Genomic DNA, 22,410 nt, shown 5'->3' on the forward strand with positions numbered 1-22,410 from the left:
AAGCCAGTGATCTTGCTATGAAACAACTATTTAGTCCATCATGAGATTTATGGTCATATATGTATGCTTTTCTCTTTGTCAAATAGTTTTGATAACAAATGAACAATCAAGTAGCATACGCAATAAACTACTCATGCTATATTTTCTTATAGTTGAGGAATTCCAATATATCAGGCATAATTTGATGAATGTATTTCATGCACTCTATTGATGTGACAATGAAGTATACTTCAATCAATTAGTTATTATAAATAAGTTTGGGAAGATAGATTCATTTCCTAAATTAATTAGTAAAGGTGTCTTATGTGATTATGAAGAATAGGTGTTGAAAAACACGAGACATAAAATTATAGATATTTGTCAAAATATAACCAACAATATGATCCGTTAGAGATTTTATCCTGGTGGTATTAAAAAACACTTTATTTAGGTTAAAAAAAATCACATATAATACAAATGGATATGAAACAACTCCATTATTCCATTATTGTTTTATTATCGTGACACGTGTTGTTCTCATAAATTCATGTCATTATCATAAATTCAAGGCTATATGGTTTCATGTAATATGTCATAACTAGATAATAACTAAAACATGTTTAAAATAGAGTGAAGATCTATTTTGAAAATATAATCTACATATAAACATTTATAATAAAAAAATTAAGCAACATTAAATAAATCCCCGCGCATATGTGCAGACTACCTTCCTAGTTGGTTTAATTTTTCGATTTGTGCTGACCTAAACCGAACCCATCTCATCATGTCCGTAACCAGTCCCTTGTCACGTTGACAGGCCCATTAAAATAGCGAGGCCAAAAATGTTTGAACAATAGCATTTCTCAACTTAAAATGTAGGTGAAGCTAAAATTACATATGTAATTTTGAAACTTACATTAATACACCAAAATTATATATGTAATTAAGGAACTTACATATGTAACTTTGGGAATTACATGACAATATACTAAAATTACATATGTAATTTATGAACTCACAATGTAAATGCACACTGACCATTTTTTCATGAAAAATATGACGATATAAATATAAATTCCATTATAAATTGAAAATAAAAATAATAAAATCAATTCTATTTCAGTTTTCTGATGCAATATGTGATATTCAAATTTTGGAATGTCACAAGCAGACATTTAGTAATTAAGCAATGGAAACATGGTTACTTTCCCTAATATAGTGGATTAATTTCCATTAAAGGATTTAAAGTGTAATAAAAAGCATTTATATCATATGATGAGGTAAGATAAAATATATTGATGAGTAGGATTTCCCAACCGGCACTACGAAGACGGCATTGATGAGGAGGACTCAAAGGTGCCGATTTAAAAACTGGCATCTTTGAGGTATACGGTTTGCAAAACACAAAAAAGCCATCGAGTCGAGCCAACAGTTCTGAGTCAAAAAAAATAATATAAAAAAAATCCCCCACCCAACGGTGCCGTGGAACAAGAGGTGGAGGGCACGATAGCGCTGTGGCGTTGTGAGGTAAGGGTGGCGAGGACAGCGACGGTGCCATCGTGCAGGAGGATCTGCTAGGGGAGCTCCTACCGAAGCCTGATCTGTCGTGGGAACGGCCGCTGAAGCAGCATTCGCTGCAAGAGCCCCCGCTGACACCGCATCCACCCGCTTCCGACGCCGTCGCTCATGCTGCCGCTGACACTGCAGGATCCATTTCTGCCCGCCGTCACTATCGTCTCAGCCGATCGAAAGGGGAGGGGGCGGAGGAGGGGAGGATGAGGGGAGAGGCTTAAGGGGGAGAGAAAGAGAGATGGCGAGAGGGGGCAGGGAGAGTGGATAAGCCCCCTCTCACCCCCTTTGCGCCAAAAAAAGAGGAACCTGACTCCCGGCTCGGCTCGGTTTTCCCGAATGTCGGTTTTTTAATATTTTACAAGTGTCAGTTGAATACCTATAATATATTAAAGATTTCCTTTAAAAAAACAGGTATCAATTGTATAGGTGTCGGTTCTTCTCTAGAACCGGCACTTATAGTTGCTTAAAGGTATTGGTTTTTTTTTATGTATTTTTAGCTTGTGGAGGTGGGAAAATATTTAAATGTGCCAGTTTTAGTACTTCCTGCATCTACACTGCCGACCTCTATTTGCCTTTCTGTAGTAGTGATAGGAGGAAGGCACAATGTATTGTTCTCTTTACTGAAATTTTGTTTACAACAGATACTTGATACAGAGCCAGTACAGAATTTCGGGGAAATTTAACTTGACTCGTGATCAAGAGTTATATAGGCCATAGTGTGTCGCTTTACCAAAAGTGTGAAATATTTCCCCTGTCCCTTGTGGTAAATTTGTACGAACAAATATTAGACTGGCGAATGGAGAGTAACCCGCAAATAGTTAAATTTCCTTTTTACAGTACTCCTGTTACCGGTGTCTCAGAAAAAGTGACACCTACAGGCACGCGGCACGCCATGGCAAGTGCAATATTGTGATGTCAAAATGCGTACTACGTACTAGTATGTGCAAAGGTCGTTTGATTAACCAGGAATTCCTCGTCTGCCTTAACGGTGACTCAACTTTAAAAGTTCGATCTATACCAACGAATATTATTAATTTATTATTATACCATTACACGCCGTTGGGCGCGACTGATGCTGTTGGCCAGGTGCATTTCAGCAGTAAGATTCAAGGAAGAGACGACATCCTTACCTCGACAAGGGAGTACACCGAACATGGAATAATCTCTGCAAATAATTAAGCCGTCCATTTCACCATTGGAAGTAAAGCAAATCCAAGATATATCCTCTCAAATTAAATCAAGTTTGTGTCAAGGAAATCAATAGTTTGGACAATACGTGTCTGCGTGTTCGTAACTTCGTATAAAAATCTACCGATTAATTAACCCGTAAGCTATGCTGCGGCTGCACGGGCACATGGCACGCTACACGATTCATTAACTTAAGGTGATCCTTGTTGAATTAATCCAAAGAGGCTGTAGCCTATATATATTTATCTAGACCAATCATCCCATCATCATCTCACAATCATCAGAATCAAATCCACAGCTGAATCAAACGCACACCACACAGTCTACAGCGGATCTGCTTGCAGAGCTACAACTTTCAGCGCCTACTGATCACGACGACAGACATGGCTTCATCGCCTCGAGCTTTCGCGTTGGTGTTTTTCGCAATCGCGGCCGTCGGCTGCACTCAGCTGACCACGGCCGACGACGCGGCTCCGCCCGTGTGGCAGAAGGCGCACGCGACGTTCTACGGCGGCGCCGACGCGTCGGGCACCATGGGAGGCGGGTGCGGGTACGGCGACCTGTACTCGCAGGGGTACGGCACGCGGAACGCGGCGCTGAGCACGGCGCTGTTCAACGACGGCGCGTCGTGCGGGCAGTGCTACAAGATCGCCTGCGACCGCAAGAGGGCACCGCAGTGGTGTAAGCCCGGCGTCACGGTCACCATCACCGCCACCAACTTCTGCCCGCCCAACTGGAACCTGCCCAGCGACAACGGCGGCTGGTGCAACCCGCCACGGCCGCACTTCGATATGGCGCAGCCTGCTTGGGAGAAGATTGGCATCTACAGCGCGGGCATCATCCCGGTCATCTACCAAAGGTACATAGAATATACATTGACAGAAAAAAAAATATTGTTTTCGGACATATTGTACCTATGACATGACGATAGAGCAGATTTATAACATTTTTTGGTAATGTTTTTAGGGTTCCATGCATAAAGAAGGGTGGGGTGCGGTTCACCATTAACGGGCACGACTACTTCAATCTTGTGCAACCACTGGTTCGATCAAGTCGATGGACATCATGGGTTCCAACTCAACCGACTGGATGCCAATGGTGAGAAACTGGGGTGCAAACTGGCACTCACTATCGTATCTCACGGGGCAGACGCTCTCCTTCAGGGTGACCAACATGGATGGCCAGACGCTTGTCTTCAAGAACATTGTGCCATCTGGATGGAAGTTTGGGCAAACATTTACAAGCAAGCTGCAATTCAAGTAACCAATTCCCAGAAATTCAAGATTGGGTTTCTATGGCCTGTGACGGATTTGTCATGGATATTTGTGCTGTGTATATATACACTGTAAAGATTGTTGGATTGTGCTTCGGTGCTCGGTTGTTCACGGCTACACAACTGATTTCCATGGTTTATATCTGATTTATTGATGTATATACTTATGTTCATATCCATGTGTAGGGGTGGATACTTGCACATGTATATAAAGAGATGTCCATCCTCTTCATTGAATCAAAATATCTTCAAATCAATTTGTGCTACTAGTCTCATATAAACTTGAACCGAACTTATAAATAAATTAAAACTATAGTTCATAATTAATAGGAAAACATCTGATTTACCACTCACCGGCTCTTGCCAGTCCAATTCAACCCCATCAACTCCTCCAAATCACCACACAGTCGCGTGAAACAGGCGGACAAGTGAGCCCATCACATCTGGGGCCAGATGAATAATAAGTTGTCAATCCTTCCTCCCCAGTCCCAAGAGGAACAAATGTAGGCAGAAGAGGCCTTGCTGTCAAAATCGTCCCAGGATGGTGGTAAGAGTACAGGTTGAAAAAATTTGTGGGTGGGGGACCGGGGGGGGGGGGGGGGGGGTGTTAAAGATGTAGAGATGATGGATGTGTGAAAAAGCAAGATCCCGTTGAAAACCAAACATTTCATGTATTTGGTGGGTACCATCGATCTGCTATGCAGTTCGTCTGTAGGAAATGGAAAGGGGGTGATGAGAAATGCAACTTGTGTCTGAATGGAAACAACTAAGCACATCATGTTTAATTGTCCAATTGTTAATTTATCTTATGTACTGTTAGGGAAGCACTGGAGTTAGATAATATCCCTAGGGAGCTGTGGGGGTGCATTTATGTGTTCAAACACAAATTTAAGTCCAAATTGTGGGTGTTTTTTTTGTTGATGCTTTGTGCTGGTCTATGTGGTTAACTAAGAATGAATACGTGTTTGAAAACATTTTGGTCAAATCTCCATTGCAGGTGGTGTACAGGGCCGTATCCTTGATGCAAAGATGGAGAACTTTGCAAAAGGAGGAAGATTGCGCTCTGGTAGATAAATGAAAAGAAATAATCCTGAAGATGGGGTGTCTTTGACAAGTTGGTGTTTTGGTTGAAGTTTTGTAAAATTGGGTAGTGTGAAGAAACCATATTGATCCCTCGAAGTGATATCCCCTCTCTCGTTGTTTGCATGTTACTTAAATAGTTATGAAAAAATTTAAAATAAATTTAGAAGTTATATTAACACGTGATATATTACTCCACAAGCACATAAGTTCAAATTCAACTTCTACACCTGGAGGCTTTCTTGGTGTCACAGCCTCCGTGTAGGTGTTGTTTTTTCTCTATAGTCATTGTAGGCCCGATGATGACTGGCCACGCATAGCGGCGGCTGGTTTTGTGGAGGCTCCCCTCTTAGTGGCATGTGTTTGTGTGGTAGATGAGTAGCTTTTATACACATACTTCGGTACATAATAAAACTCGATAGCCTTGATGATAGTGTTTCTTGTAACTCTTTTTTCTTTGATCCTAATATAGTTTGGATGGCCTTTCCTTTTGTCATCCCGACAATAAAAAATACTTTTCTGGCGAATTCTCCATTACACGCGATTGGACGCGATTAAAATTGCTGGCCAGATGCAGAATCACCCGTACGATTCAAGGAAGAGACGCCATCCCTTTCTTAAACAAGGAAGTACCCGAACATGAATAATTTCTGCAAATAATTAAGCCGTCCATTTCACAATCAGAAGTCAAGCAAATTAAGAGATAGTCCTCTAATCGAATATAATCAAGCAAAAGTTGAAGCAAAGATCGGCGAAAAAGTACACAGATAAGAGAATAATATATAGTTTGGGCCATAATACGTGTCTGCGCTTACACAAATCGTTGGATTAAACCGCAAGCCACGCTGCGGCTGCACGGGCACGCACATGCATGTGCACGGCTGCACGCCATAAGCTTCGTTAATTAACTCAAGGTGTCATCGGTAGTCCTTGTTGAATTAATCCGAAAAAAACAGGCTATATATATCTAGGGACCTAATCATCTCACAATCATATCAGATCAGTTGTTTAGTTAATCATTAGAACCAAAAGTGACATATATAGCTAAATCACACAACCATCTTGCAGCTGCAGCTTTCAGAGCTACAATCTTTCAGCGCCTATTGATAACGTCCATGGCGGATATGGCTCCAGCTCGAGCTCTCGCCTTGGTGTTGCTCGCAGTTGCAGTCGGCAGCGCGTTGCTGGCCGCGGCCCAGGACGCGCCGTCGCCACCGACACCGATGGCTCCGTCTCCGTCTACCGATGAAACTCCGCCCGTGTGGCTGAAGGCGCACGCGACGTTCTACGGCGGGGCGGACGCGTCGGGCACCATGGGCGGGGCGTGCGGCTACGTCGACCTGTACTCGCAGGGGTACGGGACGCGGAACGCGGCGCTGAGCACGGCGCTGTTCAACGACGGCGCGTCGTGCGGGCAGTGCTACAAGATCGCCTGCGACCGCAAGAGGGCGCCGCAGTGGTGCAAGCCCGGCGTCACGGTCACCGTCACCGCCACCAACTTCTGCCCGCCCAACTGGAACCTCCCCAGCGACAACGGCGGCTGGTGCAACCCGCCGCGGCCGCACTTCGACATGGCGCAGCCTGCTTGGGAGAAGATTGGCATCTACCGTGCTGGCATCATCCCGGTCATGTACCTAAGGTATATAATTTAAACTGAGAAAAAAAAACATATTGTTTTTGACATATAGCACCTATGGCATATTTTAAGTTGTAACATATTTGGTGATATTTTCAGGGTTCCGTGTGTGAAGAAGGGTGGGGTGCGGTTTACCATCAATGGGCATGACTACTTTAATCTTGTGCTCGTGACAAATGTTGCAACCACTGGTTCGATCAAGTCGATGGACATCATGGGCTCCAACTCAACCGACTGGATGCCAATGGTGAGGAACTGGGGTGCAAACTGGCACTCGCTGTCGTATCTCACCGGGCAGATGCTCTCCTTCAGGGTGACGAACATGGATGGCCAGACACTAGTCTTTAGGAACATTGTGCCCTCTGGATGGAAGTTCGGGCAAACATTTGCAAGCAAACTGCAGTTCAAGTAATTTAATTCCCGGAAAGATTTGGGTTTCTACGGCCTGCGACTGATTGGTGATGAACATTTGCATTGTGTGCAAATGTAAGGGAGCGTATCCTATGCACACAGGCCCTCGCGTGTACACACCGTGTACACCAACTAAAAATTATCACAAAAAATTCTAGAAAAATTCATACATGTACTTTCAACAGTATTACATCTACGTGGAAAGTCGCATCTTCAAATTCATTCTACATAGAGAATAACAAAAAAGATAAAATTCTGACAAAATTACAACCTTAAAACTGTCAGATTTTTTGTTTTTTTTGTTACGGCTAAAATATAATGAATTTGACGTTAAGATTTTAACCCTATGTGTAATACAATTAAAAGTATGTGTATGATTTTTTCTAGATTTTTTGGTGACATTTTTTAGTTGGTGTGCACGTGTGTACACGTGAGGGCCTGTGTGCATATGATATGTTGCCCAAATGTAAAGATACATTAATTGTAAAGATTGTTGAATTGTGTGCTTTGGTGCTTGGTTCACTGTTGCACATCTGATTTTTATTGTTTATATTTGATTTATGGATGTATATACTTATGTTCATATCCATATGAACGGGTGGTTACTTGTATTTAAAAATATCTTTAAATTATTTTTTACTACTCTCGTTATCAACTTCAACGTAAACTTATCAAATCATAAATAAAAGGGGAACATCCGATTTACTAGGTCAGTACATCAGGTCTGGGAGACTGGGAGACTTGTGAGCTCATTGAGGCTCGGCTCATTTCAGTTACGAGCTCATTTGCTAATCCAGCCAAACCGAGCCGAGCCATTTTTTTTTAAAAAAATAGGACTAAGGCTTTACAATTTGTTAGTGAAACTTATAAAATTTTCCCTAATGAATGTTTTCTTAGTTTATAGGTGGAAGTTTGGGTGTGTCTAGATCTTGGGTGCCTGATTCTTTTTTTTTTGAAAATTTTAGTCATTTTTATGATCCGTTAGATGAAAATACAATGTTTCTCATCAATGGTTAAACAATAAAGTATTGTAATAATAAATTTACAAAATTAAATGAAACAAACATATAACTCATAAAAATCTACAAAATTGTGTGTGTTTTGGATTATGCAAAGGCCATAAGTATGTATGGTTCTATCAACTTAATGTAATCGTCTGATATTAATAAAAGCTTTCCTTTATAAAAAAATAAACTTAGATAAAAATAAAGCATAATAATATATAAAAAAAAACTGCAGTTAAAATAAAGGTTGCAATGAGTAATGCTGCTATTAAGACGGGTGGCCGATGAAGTTTCATATCAATGTATGGGTGGTGCCTAAACACGGGAAGACTGCAAGGATAAAAGGGTTAATTTGATCCGTGCTATTATAAATGTCTATTCAGATAAATATCATTACAATTCGTCTATTTGTAGCTGTGCCACTCGAGAAAAGGGAGAGATACAAGCTCCTTGAGATGACTCATTTTGCTATTTCGCTGAGCAATTCTGGAAAGTTTGGCAGAGACCATGTAAGGGTCTGTGTTCATGGATGCTCCATCCCCTGCTGCAAAAGGTTGAGTGTTTTAGCTTGTGTCAAACTCCTGCTGTGATAAAATTCACGTTTCTGGTAATAGAAAACGGAGGAGGGCGGCCTGCCCTCTCTTGCTAAAAAATAACCCTAAAATTGCATAATGCACAAGCACAACACTGTAATTTTAGGTTTAGTAATATGTACTCCCTCTAGTTCTATATTTCATATTATAAATCGTTTGACTTTTTTAGTCAAACTTGATTAAGTTTAACGAAGTTTATAGAAAAATTTAGTTATATCTAGAATATCAAATTAGTTTCATTAAATCTAACAATTAATATATTTTGATAATATATATGCTTGTTTTGTGTTGAAACTACAACTATATTTTTCTATAAACTTGATCAAATTTAATTAAGTTTTACTAAGAAATAAGTCAAACAATTTATAATATAGAACGGAGGGAGTAATTTTTAGGTGCCTGAAATATAGCAAATATATGCAAGTGTTTCTATAGGAAAATTTACTTTTATAGACAAAACTGTTGAAACGGCCAGCTTACGAGAAAAACAGCGTCAATGGAAAAAACTGCACAAGATATTTTTCTACGTCTAGGTATATGTATGCATTGTGGTTTAAACAATTATATAAAAATTTTATATAAAAATTTCATAAAATTTGACAAGATAAATTATGATGATATAAGATACCAGACAAGTCTAATTTTTGTCTACGATATGAAGAAAAAAATTACAAAATTTATTTCTGTTCAACAAGTACTTTTCACCATCTGATTTTATTAATTGTTTGTCTAATTGTAAATTAAATTTAGCTTTACAGGTTTGTCTTTAGAATTATAAGATTTCAATTAATGTAAAATTTTTCCTTGACCGTTCAAGTTGTATGCAAATAATGGATACCATTGTACCAAGTATAGAAAATCCTTGTCCGCCATGGCAAATGGGTGCAATTGCAAACACGCACCTATGTTCGGATTGATGCCAGTAGCAACCAAATATTCTTCTTCGGTTTGGAATTACTTTATCTTTTTAGATTTAGCTTTGTCCTGTCATCAATCTATATAAAATTTAACAATAAAATAAACTAGTAAAAATATTTCCCACGGTGAATAAAAAAACCTTATGGTGTTTAACTATATAAATTTATGGTCAACATTAGAAATGTTTAACTTGGTACAAATATAAAACGATAAATAATTTAAAAAGGAGAGCACATATATAAATGAAGATAGCAAAGCATGTAAACCTTTTACACCCTAGAATTTTTCTTCTTGCAGAACATGCTGTACTCATATCTAGGTAAGTTCTATAATATTGTTCAATATTACTCAATACTTATACGTGTTGCTTAGGCAGGAGAGAACAAGAGCAGAGAAACGTCAAAAGGCGTTCATTTGTTATATAGTATTATCTCGCACCAATTAAGGAGGAAAACAGAAAGCAATACAAGCGCGACATACTTACGTCTGCGGCGGCCGGCGGACACACATTTATTCGGATTAATTGGCGAGCAAGTTATAGTAGTACTGCGGCTGCGGTGTGGCTGCGCACGGCCGGCGATGCATGCACATGCGCGTCGCCGCGCGCTAGCTTCGTCCCGTGGCTTTCCAGAGTTCACACTACTTCATTATTGGGATTTCATTAGCCACTAATGCAGCAATCCAACAATGACCGAGCGATGGCTATATATACCCATCCAATCATCAGGAGATCACCAAGCAAACAGACATCACATAGAAGATCAACACAAAGCAACAGAGCAGTGTTGCTTTCAGAGATAGATAGCTCCAGATAATTAACTCGGTCATCAAGTCTCAAGGGCCTAGTTACAGAGTTATCCGATCATGACGACAGACATGGCCCCAGCTCGAGCGTTCGTGTTGGTGCTGCTCGCAGTCGCCAGTGCATCGACGGCCGCGGCCAACACAGCGACGACGACGCCCACAAACCCGGTGGATGCGCCGACCCAGTGGCAGAAGGCGCACGCGACGTTCTACGGCGGCGCGGACGCGTCGGGGACGATGGGCGGGGCGTGCGGATACGGCAACCTGTACTCGCAGGGGTACGGCACGCGGAACGCGGCGCTGAGCACGGCGCTGTTCAACGACGGCGCGTCGTGCGGGCAGTGCTACAAGATCGCCTGCGACCGCAAGAGGGCGCCGCAGTGGTGCAAGCCCGGCGTCACCGTTACCATCACCGCCACCAATTTCTGCCCGCCCAACTGGAACCTGCCCAGTGACAATGGTGGCTGGTGCAACCCACCACGGCCGCACTTTGACATGGCACAGCCGGCTTGGGAGAAGATCGGCATCTACAGCGCAGGCATCATACCGGTCATCTATCAAAGGTACCAATAAAAATGCATACTCCAATTGTTTTGGACATTATGGAGAGAACAGTACATATCCTGACCGCTGCTTCCATATGAAAATATCCTACTCTTGCGATGATTTCTACAGGGTTCCTTGCGTGAAGAAGGGTGGCCTGCGGTTCACCATTAACGGTCACGACTACTTCCAGCTAGTACTGGTGACCAACGTCGCGGCGGCAGGGTCAATCAAGTCCATGGAGGTTATGGGTTCCAACACAGCGGACTGGATGCCGATGGCACGTAACTGGGGCGCCCAATGGCATTCACTGGCCTACCTCACCGGTCAAGGTCTATCCTTTAGGGTCACCAACACAGATGACCAAACGCTCGTCTTCACCAACGTCGTGCCACCAGGATGGAAGTTTGGCCAGATATTTGCAAGCAAGCTGCAGTTCAAGTGAGAGGAGAAGCCTGAATTGATACCGGAGCGCGCGTTTCTTTTGGGAGTAACATCTCTGGTTGCCTAGCAAACATATGATTGTATATAAGTTTCGTTGTGCGTTTATTCTTTCTGTGTGTAAAATAACATACATGCTTTCCTGATATTTTCTTGTATATATATATATACACACGACAAATCCTTCCATTTCTATTATTATTGAACAATTTAATCGATCGCGAGGGCAAGTACTTGTCTCTTTACTTTTTTTTTCAGATGGCATTTTATAGTTTAACCCTTCATGGACAGGCGGTAGTTTTAACAATGAATGAAAAGAAATCGTAGTCCACACCACGCAGGGACATTGTGGTCATTTTAGACAAGACGATTTGATTATTGTCTTGTATGATATGGTCGATAGTGAGAACTAACAAACATATGGCATATTTTATTACCGGCGAGTTAAACAAATTTATGTCACATTAATAAACTGCCTAATAAATGCACGCCGGAATATATAATGATAAAAAAAAAGAAAAGATACATAAGTCCATTGCTTCTACTTTTTTAAAAAATAAATCCAACATTTTCTATTTTTTGGTAACTAAACTTGGAAGTACTAGTTGGATATGCAAAATCATCTAGCTTCCATATATTTCATCAATTTGTTTACTTTACATATGGGAGAGGATAGTATGTCAAAGAAAATGACAACAAGCTTACAAGTTTCTTATTTTAAAAGTTCCGCTAACTTATCAAGCATAGTGTGCCACGCAAAACTGACAACAAACCAACAAATTTAAGGAACACCTAACTTATCATCTATGACATACCGCACAAAATGATAACATAGTAGAGAAACTTTATTGCACAAAAGGAAATTTATCCATAAGGCAAAGGAACATCTTATATATACATTTACCAACAAGCATTGTTTGTATTACCCCTAAAGCGCAAGACATGTCATCCATGAGTCATAGTGTGTATATCTCAACATTGCAAAGCTACCTTTTTTCTATTATACTTTTCGCATTATAGGCTAGATATTATCTATACATGTCAACAAACTCTATCCCTACGTCATATCTGAAGATTCTTTTCTTCACTATATAAGTTGGCTTCCCAGTCATTGAACTCACATCAACCAGCCCAAGTTTCCAATAACATCCTCAAATAGCTATGGCGACCATAGCTTTCTCTCGGTTATCTATCTACTTTTGTGTTCTTCTCCTATGTCATGGCTCTATGGCCCAGCTATTTGGTCCGAACGTAAATCCATGGCACAACCCTCGGCAAGGAGGTTTTAGGGAGTGTAGATTTGATAGACTACAAGCATTTGAACCACTTCGGAGAGTGAGGTCAGAAGCCGGGGTTACAGAGTACTTTGATGAGAAGAATGAACAATTCCAGTGCACAGGTACATTTGTCATCCGACGTGTCATTGAGCCTCAAGGCCTTCTGGTACCTCGATACAGCAATACTCCTGGCATGGTCTACATCATCCAAGGTTTGTATAGCAGAATACATTGTTCATATGGCTACAAATTATGCTTCTCCATGTTACAATAATGTCATTTTAGGTTATATCCACCTGACATGGACATTTCTAACTTTCAGGGAGAGGTTCTATGGGATTAACTTTCCCCGGCTGCCCAGCAACCTACCAACAACAATTCCAACAATTCTTGCCTGAAGGCCAAAGCCAGAGCCAAAAATTTAGGGATGAGCACCAAAAGATCCACCAATTTAGACAAGGAGATATCGTTGCACTGCCAGCTGGTGTTGCGCATTGGTTCTACAATGAAGGCGATGCACCAGTTGTTGCTCTATATGTCTTCGACTTAAACAACAACGCTAATCAGCTTGAACCAAGGCAGAAGGTAACTAAATTTCTTCACCATTTTTGTTTCTCATTGTCATATATATGAATATGTTGCAGTTCATGTGGCAAAACTTTATCATTGATTCCCACTGATAAAAATTTTAGGAGTTCTTATTGGCGGGTAACAACAACAGGGAGCAACAAATGTATGGTCGCTCAATCGAGCAACACTCTGGGCAAAACATATTTAGCGGTTTCAACAATGAGCTACTAAGTGAGGCCTTAGGCGTCAATGCATTGGTAGCAAAGAGGCTACAAGGCCAAAACGACCAAAGAGGAGAGATCATACGGGTAAAGAATGGCCTTAAACTGTTGAGACCTGCTTTTGCACAACAACAGGAACAAGCACAACAGCAGGAACAAGCACAAGCTCAATACCAAGTTCAGTACAGTGAAGAACAACAACCATCTACGCGTTGCAACGGTTTAGATGAGAACTTCTGCACAATCAAGGCGAGGTTGAACATCGAAAATCCTAGCCGTGCTGATTCTTACAACCCACGTGCTGGAAGGATCACACGTCTCAACAGTCAGAAGTTCCCCATTCTTAACCTTGTACAATTGAGTGCTACTAGAGTAAATCTATACCAGGTATTTATCAAAGTGGAGTTTTGTTCACTCTCCATCTCTCTCCCCCTATCTTTCTATAAAAATAGTTTTATCTGTGCCACCATTTATATATAACATTGTTCTCTACTCTCTACAGAATGCTATTCTCTCTCCGTTTTGGAACGTTAATGCCCATAGCCTGGTGTATATTGTTCAAGGGCATGCTCGAGTTCAGGTCGTTAGTAACCTTGGAAAGACGGTATTCAATGGCGTTCTACGTCCAGGTCAATTGCTGATCATTCCGCAACACTACGCTGTCTTGAAGAAAGCAGAGCATGAAGGATGCCAATACATTTCATTCAAGACCAATGCAAACTCCATGGTGAGCCACCTTGCAGGGAAGAACTCAATATTCCGTGCCATGCCAGTGGATGTGATCGCTAATGCTTACCGCATATCGAGGGAGCAAGCACGAAGCCTTAAGAATAATAGGGGAGAAGAGCTCGGTGCCTTCACTCCTAGATATCAACAACAGACCTACCCAGGCTTCTCAAATGAGTCGGAGAACGAGGCTTCAGAGTGATGTACTAATGAAATAGTATAGGTGTATCAAAAAAATAAAATGCCACAAGTATGTGAAACTTTGTGGCGGTTCTGTTCTAAGTTTATGAAGCACTAATAAAATGCTACAACTGTTTTATTCATGCAAATTTTGCTACAGGACATCGTGACTTCGCGGTTTTAGCTGTAGGACACTACACGAAGTGACTTTTGGGAAAAGACACTACGTAAAGATGGAAATTAGCTCGTGGACAACACGCCTATTCGAATATTCATCTTTAATTGAATAGGTGAGAGAAACCGCATGAAAATATTAAAATACCCCTGGTCCCAAATGCCAAGTCTTGCTTCTCTCTCTGTCTATCTCTCTCACACAGAAGCGTCTCAACTAGCACGTTGTACTGCCGGGAGGTCTGCCGCCTACACAAGGATGGGAGGAGGCAGAGCACCTTGACCACCTGGTCCATGAAACTCAAAATCACATTACCTGCATGGGCTGCCGCTACTAAGCAATCAACTGTGGACTCATAAACACTTGAACCAAATGCATGATCCGCAGTCCCCAATTCGACAACCCCAAAGCGACATTCCCAACACTGATGAGAAACGATTTAGAAGACGACCCATCCGATGACGAAGACACTATCGCCGCCCTACCAGGGAGAAAGCTCGACGGGATCCATGGTCAACCCGCCTAGATCCAGGCCAGCGCCATGGATGGACCCCACCCCACCACCACCGATGCAGCTGACGGGATCGGGACCCCTATCTAGCTCACTCCCTCGAGGCGGCCGCAGGAGCGATCTCTCACCAGGAGTCGCGTCGGGAGGAGGAGGGATGCCGCTCTACACTATTGACGCCCTTCAGTGCTAGAGAGATACAAATAGAGAGATGAAAGTGCTGACTTGTGGGCTCAGGGGTATTTTAGTACTTTCATGCAATTTCTCCCTCCTATCCAACTAAAAATGAATATTCCAATGCGCGCGGTCTCCACGAGCTAATTTCCACATTTACAGAGTGCTTTCCCCCAAAACTCACTTCGTGCAGTGTCCTACAGCTAAAACCGTAAAGTCGCGATGTCTTGTAGCAAAATTTTCCTTGATTCATTTGTTCTATCAATATAGATGAGACCGTGTTATGGCAGTTTACATAAAAAGATTGGGGCAATTGCAAATTTACCACTCCTTTGAATCGTTATTACGAGACTGTCACTAGAAAATTGCAAAAATACCACTAGAACTATCATTCGAGTGACATCCTTGCAAAATTGAAAAAACCGGTGGCAAATTTGCAAATGCCCCAAAAAGATTTGCCCATACCAGATACATCTCAAAGAAGATTTGATGCAAAGTATGACTTGTTAATGCTACATTTTAATCTCAGAATTATTATAAACGGAAAAAGAAATGTTTATTATCTAAAAGGAAAATATGGCGTGTTTCCCCTAAAAAAAGGAAAATATGGCATGTGGCCTAGTTACGTAATAACATATAAGGACCGATTCCTTGGAGAATCTTATCCAAGCATCTTATAATGTGACCATATGAATATTTGATTCCCCTGGCTAAGGCTCTGTTTGTTTCAGCTTATGATTATTATAATCTAGATTATTAAACCAGATTACTATAAGCTGGATTATAATAAGCTGACATAGAATAAGCTGTGAGTTGTTTGTTTGTCCGGATTATTGGAGGTATGGATTATTGGGTTTGAAAGGCTAAAGTCTATAATACCCTCAGCTATTTTGGATGCCTTATTCATCCTTGTCACTGTATAAAACAAATAAGTAATTTTAAATAATGTCATCTATTAATAAATAAAACATTCATGAATATGTTTTTTTTTACAACAGACTAAACAATAAATTATTATCTCCTAGCAAATAAAGCATCGGCAATATTATCACGAAAGATATTTGCGTCGCCCTCTTCATCTCCCAATTGACTAGAATTCCCTCGAGATGAAGGCATCGGCATATAGTTTTCATCGTTATCACACCGATCGAACTCCTCGTCACTCAATTTACTATCTCGAATGAAATTATGAAGCGCCATGCATGCATGTATTATTTTTGTTTGCTTGGGCATTGGATAACTCGGTAAGTCCAATAGAATTCTCCATTTCATCTTCAAAACGCCAAAGAATGCTCAATCACGTTACAAAGAGATGAATGTAAGTGGTTGAACACCTCCTTCTTGCCACTAGGACGTGGACCCGCTCGAAACTCTGGTAAATGGTATTTAGTCCCTTTATATGGGGCTAGAAATCCCATTCGATTTGGATAGCCCAAGTCAACAAGGTAAAATTTCCCTGTTGATATAAACATAAACATACTCTATTAGACATCACTTTAACACTGAAACTAGTAAGAAAAGTGAAAAGATATATGTGAAATTACCTGGTGGAGGGTGAGGGAAGATAGCGGCATATTTGCGTAAAGCATCATTAAACACTCTCATATCATGTGCCGATCCGGGCCATCCCGCAACAATGAATGTAAACCTCATATCAAAGTCACAAACAGGCAAAACATTTTGAGTGGGATACTTGTTCCTACCCACATGCTGAACCACCTTTGATGCGGGCACAACAACTGGTATATGCGTCCCATCTATTGCACCTTTGCAATTATTGAAATGAGGCTCAAACCGATCACCAAGTAGTCTTGGGTGAATTGTTGTGAAGTGTGGATCTCTAGGTTTGACTAGATCTTTTGAGAGAAGGTAAACACTCTGCAACACTTCCTCAAATTTCACGCTGATTGTTCCTTTTGATCTCTCAAATCGGTTTTTAACTTGAACAAATGACTGTGGAGCCCCAATAGTCCATAAAAACATTCCCAACGCTTCAATTGAATCCATCTTACTAGTTGACCTCAAACCATAAGATGTTACCAACAAATTATGTAACCTCTCAAATAGTGGCCTACTCATTCTAAACATATCATAACAATCTTGTGGGAAATTGAGGTTTCTCATAACCCAATCATAACCAGCTAAAGTAGCTTCTCTATACTTTGACTTGTTCAAATAAGTTTCAGCATATAACATACCAAATGTTGTCAATACAGGTCCAACTTTTCTCATCATGTCTAGTTGTCTGCTAGCAACAACAAAAGTTTCATCCTCATCCTCATCATCACTTGCATACAAGCCAATCTACAAACAATGCAACAAATGATATCACACAAGTAGGCACATAAAAGTTCATGCATTCAAATTAAAGCGTCATATTACATGGGCAATTCATTAGTTCATGCATATAAATAGAAGTTGTCTTGCTAATACATATTGTCTCACAAAATTTAAACATAGATGATAAGTTCATCCATATAAATAATTAGCACTATCCTACTCCAAGCCTTCCTTCACGCACCACCTCTTCAACCAACTGAGCCTTCCCTCCTTGGTGGTAAAAGTCTTGAACACGTCACGATGTTCAGGTTTCACAAATAATTGTGTAGCCATGAAATGCTCGGCACTTCCTTCTGCTGCCCCACACTCCACTACCAAGTCCATCACTTCCTTAATAGAGTTGTACCTAAATTCACCTTGCATCACCTTGTTGGCAATACTACAATTGGTGTCCAAAGTGGATTGAATATTCTTCATCACCTTAACCATGGGGTTCTTAACCTTCTTCAGTGGACTATTTTCAGTGGTAATACACCCTCGTTTCACTGATTTGTTATTCGTTGTGTCTCTATGCAATGAGATGTCCACTAGTGTGTCATCAAGGCTTTGTACACCAGCCCCTACAACATCCTCTCCAGGTGCACAGGAAGAAGAACCATCAATAGCAACCTCACCAAACATTTGACTCAATAAATCTTCACAATCCGGGGGACCATGTTGTAGCTTCTTCCATTCAGAATGACCCTAGAAATAAAGGAACAGACCATGAGTACTAATTATTGCAAACACTAAAGACAATTTCATGAAAAGGATGTATATTAGCCCCGAATAATTTATTACCTTAGTGACTTGCTTCCAATATTCATCACTTGCTGAAACTATTTCTTTTGTACTATCTCATCCAAGCCCTGTATCTTTGAGGAGGCCAAGCCAAAAGCTATACAAGGCTTTTAGTATATCTCATCGGTTCTTCAATTGCATCTTGCTGTGTCGTAGCCCTATTTTTTGCAAGTACTTGACGTACAGCAATGTTCTGGTACCCCCTAGTAGTCATTATCCCGATAGGCCTATTGCCGGCTTCGATTTGTTCTACGCATAGTTCACAAAATATCCTAGTGTTTGTTGTAGACCATTCTGCTTTGTCAAACTCCTCCTTCTATTTGATAGAACAAACATATTGAGATTCAGTTTTCAATGTTGTCGTACATCTATAGCTCTAACTAAAAAAAACATGACTATTTAGAGCTCCAGAGCACATGAATAGTATTTTATTATAGCTTTTAGATATGAACACTAGTTAATAATTATATCTTTATTATTTGTCAATACGACCTACCCTTTAGCACTGAGAACAGAGCAACACAAGCATTATTAACAACAGTCATAAACCTGGTTTGCTTCTTCCCATGCACTAGTCAAGATTTTTTTGGACTCTTATATGTCCACATGACATTTCTCACTGGTGTGACAAGAATTATAAATCAAATATGTAATAAATACAACCATAAGAGAGACATACCATTCCACTTCCATTAGATGTCTCACTGTCAACAAATCCTTCTGCGCAGAGATTGTCTGCACCGGCCGTTACCTCGGTAGCAGCTCCACTGCTCGATGGCCGTGGCTGCTTGTATGGCGCCTTCCTCGGTCGACCACCACGTGCTGCCGAGGATGGTGCACTGCAAATCGATTGTGTGGTGGGTCTCTTCCCACGTCCACCATCATGCCCGCCGCGGCGCCCACGACGTGCAGCCGAGGATGCATCCTCCACCACTTGGAACGAATTGCTGCCATGGAGTTCGGGCAAGCAATGATGGCCATCTTCTTCATCTTCTTCAACCACGCCATGGATTCCTCTGGATTGGGTTCGGTTTCTTACCAATTGATCGCGGTACCGCAGGGCTTTGGCGACACTGTCCTCCGCATTTGCAGGCTCCATCTCCACTGATTGTCTCACTGCATGGAAAAAAAAGCATTGTGTCGTTCTGTAATTTGAGCAAGAGCTAGCAATAGATAAGCACCTAATCCAATGCAAATCTAACTGATAAATCTACCTAATCTCAACTAGCACTTCCTATGCTCCTGTCTGCCCAAATAAAATGCTGATTTGCATGTAACTTCGCCGTTCAATCCCGTTGAAACGCACCTGCCATTGTGTGACAAATCGTCGGGTCCCAGTGGACTGAAAAAATTCAGTAATTTTCCTGATTACATCATCAGCTGTGAGACACCCGCGTGCAGTACATTAAGAAAATTCAGTGTTTGATCAATTTCATCCATTCATTCATTCAGTACAGTAGAAAATATCATCCATTCATTGTTTAAGAAATTTCACATATAGCAACCTACAAATGAATGTGCTCTCAGGTGATACACACATATGTAAAATCATGTGATGAAAAGCAACATAAAGGGAAATTCAATTTCTTTAGTTCCATGGCATGGGACAAATTTCTGAGTGTGAAAATCAAACAAATCAATTAGTGTTGAGAGAGAGAGAGAGAGTACTGCATCCAGGAGTTGGGGCCGCGTCGCCGCAGCCTGGGGACGAAGGCAGGGTATGGAGTGAGGGCAGGGACGGCAGTGGCGCGGTCCAGGGAAGAAGACGGGACATGGAGTTGGGAACGCGGCGGCGCGGCCGGGGGTGGAGAAGGCTGCTCGCGCGCCGGGGGTGGAGAAGGCGGCGCGATTGGGAAAGGAGGAGGTCGGATGCGCGCGATTGGGAGAGGAGATGGCGGCGCGACCGGGAGAGGAGGAGCCGAGTTCGCGCGCTCGCGTAGAGAGGAGAGGGCTATCTGTTCGGTTGATGGCATAGGTGGGTAATATTTTTTAATTATCTAGGGGTAGTGGGTCTTTAGCCACTCAATAATCTGGAAAAAGCTCTTTTAGAGCAGCTTATTAGATTATGATAATCTAGCTTATGAATTATAATAATCTGCTATAATAATCTACCTGTTTGTTTCAGCTTACTCCTAATAATCCAGATTATCATTATCCTAAGCTGAATCAAACAGGGCCTAAGTTATATGACAATAGTTGTGTGTTTGTCTGAGACACTTGTGCAAGGAAGGAAGACGATAGCCCTTGAATACCTAGAATTTTTTTAGGGGCCCCCTTGAGTACCCGAAGTCTTGCGTATATATTCACTAGATGTGTATATATATTGGGTACATTGTGGATGGGGAAAATAGGTATAGACCTAGGCAACAAAATTGGAGAGGCTTTAGGATGTTGCTGGGCTTTAACGGGACTAATCGTAGTCGAGATCGTAGTCGTTTGTCTCGATGAGCCTATGTGTTTATACCTCCTAGGTCCTCCATGTTCATCTTGGGCTTGTAGGGATAAAGAGAAAAAAAGGCAGATTTTTTTATTTTTTAAACTTTTAAAATTTTCAATTATGAAAATAAACCCTTTCAACACGTAATTCCAAGAACCGAATCTTTTGGCCACGCCAGCCAAATTGGCATAGCAAAACTGCAAAATAACAGTGTCACAACAGTCTGGCTAGCGCGGCAGCATTATTTGGTCATGCTGGTCTAGCTAGTGTGGCATTGTAAGTTTTAGTTCCAGCTAGAAGAAGTCCTACTCGAACATAACTTGATCGGCTACCTTACAGAAAAAGAAAACTAAACAAGTCCGATTCAAACAAAATTTGATTGGCTCAAGACTCCATCTATAGAAAATGAAACTAAAAAGAAACGTTTCCTAATACGGAGGCTAAAATAAAATAACTCTAAACTTGATACACTTTCCAACTGAATCAAATATAATCACATCATTAGTCACTCCATTGACCCGATCTTGACTAACAGTAGTTACTAAATTTTGCCGCTAACAGGCTGGTATTCCTTATTTGTTTGGTGCTGTACCGGTTTGAGGATAACCTTCTGGTAGAACAATAGGTAATATATGCGTGAAATTGTGTTTCCTAGGAGTGGGGCATGCCATATTTTACACACTGACCACCATTCTATATGCATATATGTAACAAATATACGATATACCTCTAACATGGAAATCGGTTATATATATACAATTAGTTGACAAGTTTGGAACATACACTTTCCATGTTAGATCAGCTGGTTTCATCTTTATTGTTATACCGGACATGCCATTTTGATTTTTTTTATGTTTTAAACTTTTTTACTTTTAAATTTTAAAAATAGACCCTTCCAAAACTTATTACTAGAACCTGAACCTTTTGGCTATGCCACCCCGTCTGGTGTGGCAAAACAATACTGACACGCCACACACAATGGGCGTGACAATTTTCTCCTACCATGCCAGCAAGGGTGGCATGGCCAAATATCATTGACATGCTAGCCAGACCAATGTGACCAAAAAACAATGGCACACCAACTAGACTAGCATGACTAAATAACGTTGCCACGCTAGCCAGACCGGTGTGACAGTGTTGTCTCGTGGTTTTGCCATGCAAATTCGGCTGGCGTGGCCAAAAGGTTCGGATCTTGGAATTATGTGTTGAAAGGATTTATTTTCAAAATTAAAAATTTTAAAAGTTTTTTTAAAAAAATCTTTGTTTTTTCCCTTTATCCCTACAAGCCGAACATGGAGGACCTAGGAGGTATAAACACATAGGCTCATCAATAAAAATGACTATGACTAGTCCCGTTAAAGCCCAGCAAAATCCTAAAGCCTCTCCAATTTTGTTGGCTAGGTCTATACCTATTTTCCCCATCCACAATGTGCCCAATATATATATACACATCTAGTCAACATATACACAAGACTTTGGGCTATTACTCAAGGGGGGGCCCAAAACCAATTCTAGGAATTCAAGGCTATCGTCTTCCTCCCTTGCACAAGTGTCCCAAGACAAACACACAATTATTGTCATAT

At 41.1% G+C, this 22,410-nt stretch overlaps 4 protein-coding genes and 1 pseudogene across 4 annotated transcripts; 4 read left to right on the forward strand and 1 right to left on the reverse strand.

The window, feature by feature from the left end:
- Positions 1 to 3,032: 3,032 nt before the first annotated feature.
- Positions 3,033 to 4,185, forward strand: LOC127763711 (expansin-A14-like). Its single transcript, XM_052288492.1, is given in 3 exon segments — positions 3,033 to 3,598; positions 3,706 to 3,767; positions 3,770 to 4,185. Coding segments are annotated over 3 exon segments (771 nt in total). The 5' UTR covers positions 3,033 to 3,122; the 3' UTR covers positions 4,003 to 4,185.
- A 1,926-nt stretch (positions 4,186 to 6,111) lies between these two features.
- On the forward strand, positions 6,112 to 7,356 carry LOC127763710 (expansin-A24). The gene is made up of 2 exons (XM_052288491.1): positions 6,112 to 6,731; positions 6,828 to 7,356. Exons 1-2 carry the CDS (start codon positions 6,208 to 6,210, stop codon positions 7,138 to 7,140), a joined length of 837 nt encoding a protein of 278 aa, XP_052144451.1. The 5' UTR covers positions 6,112 to 6,207; the 3' UTR covers positions 7,141 to 7,356.
- A 3,048-nt stretch (positions 7,357 to 10,404) lies between these two features.
- LOC127761291 (expansin-A23) lies at positions 10,405 to 11,631 on the forward strand. Its single transcript, XM_052285562.1, has 2 exons — positions 10,405 to 11,021; positions 11,134 to 11,631. The coding sequence occupies exons 1-2, from the start codon at positions 10,519 to 10,521 to the stop codon at positions 11,444 to 11,446; spliced, it is 816 nt and encodes a 271-aa protein (XP_052141522.1). The 5' UTR covers positions 10,405 to 10,518; the 3' UTR covers positions 11,447 to 11,631.
- Positions 11,632 to 12,603: 972 nt separating this feature from the next.
- Positions 12,604 to 14,438, forward strand: LOC127763811 (glutelin type-B 4). Its single transcript, XM_052288606.1, has 4 exons — positions 12,604 to 12,931; positions 13,042 to 13,304; positions 13,412 to 13,897; positions 14,013 to 14,438. The coding sequence occupies exons 1-4, from the start codon at positions 12,604 to 12,606 to the stop codon at positions 14,436 to 14,438; spliced, it is 1,503 nt and encodes a 500-aa protein (XP_052144566.1).
- Positions 14,439 to 17,798: 3,360 nt separating this feature from the next.
- On the reverse strand, positions 17,799 to 19,489 carry LOC127762015 (uncharacterized; annotated as a pseudogene).
- Between the last annotated feature and the right edge of the window lie 2,921 nt (positions 19,490 to 22,410).

Source organism: Oryza glaberrima, chromosome 2, assembly GCF_000147395.1.
Source record: "Oryza glaberrima chromosome 2, OglaRS2, whole genome shotgun sequence".
In the NCBI taxonomy this organism is placed as follows: domain Eukaryota; kingdom Viridiplantae; phylum Streptophyta; class Magnoliopsida; order Poales; family Poaceae; genus Oryza; species Oryza glaberrima.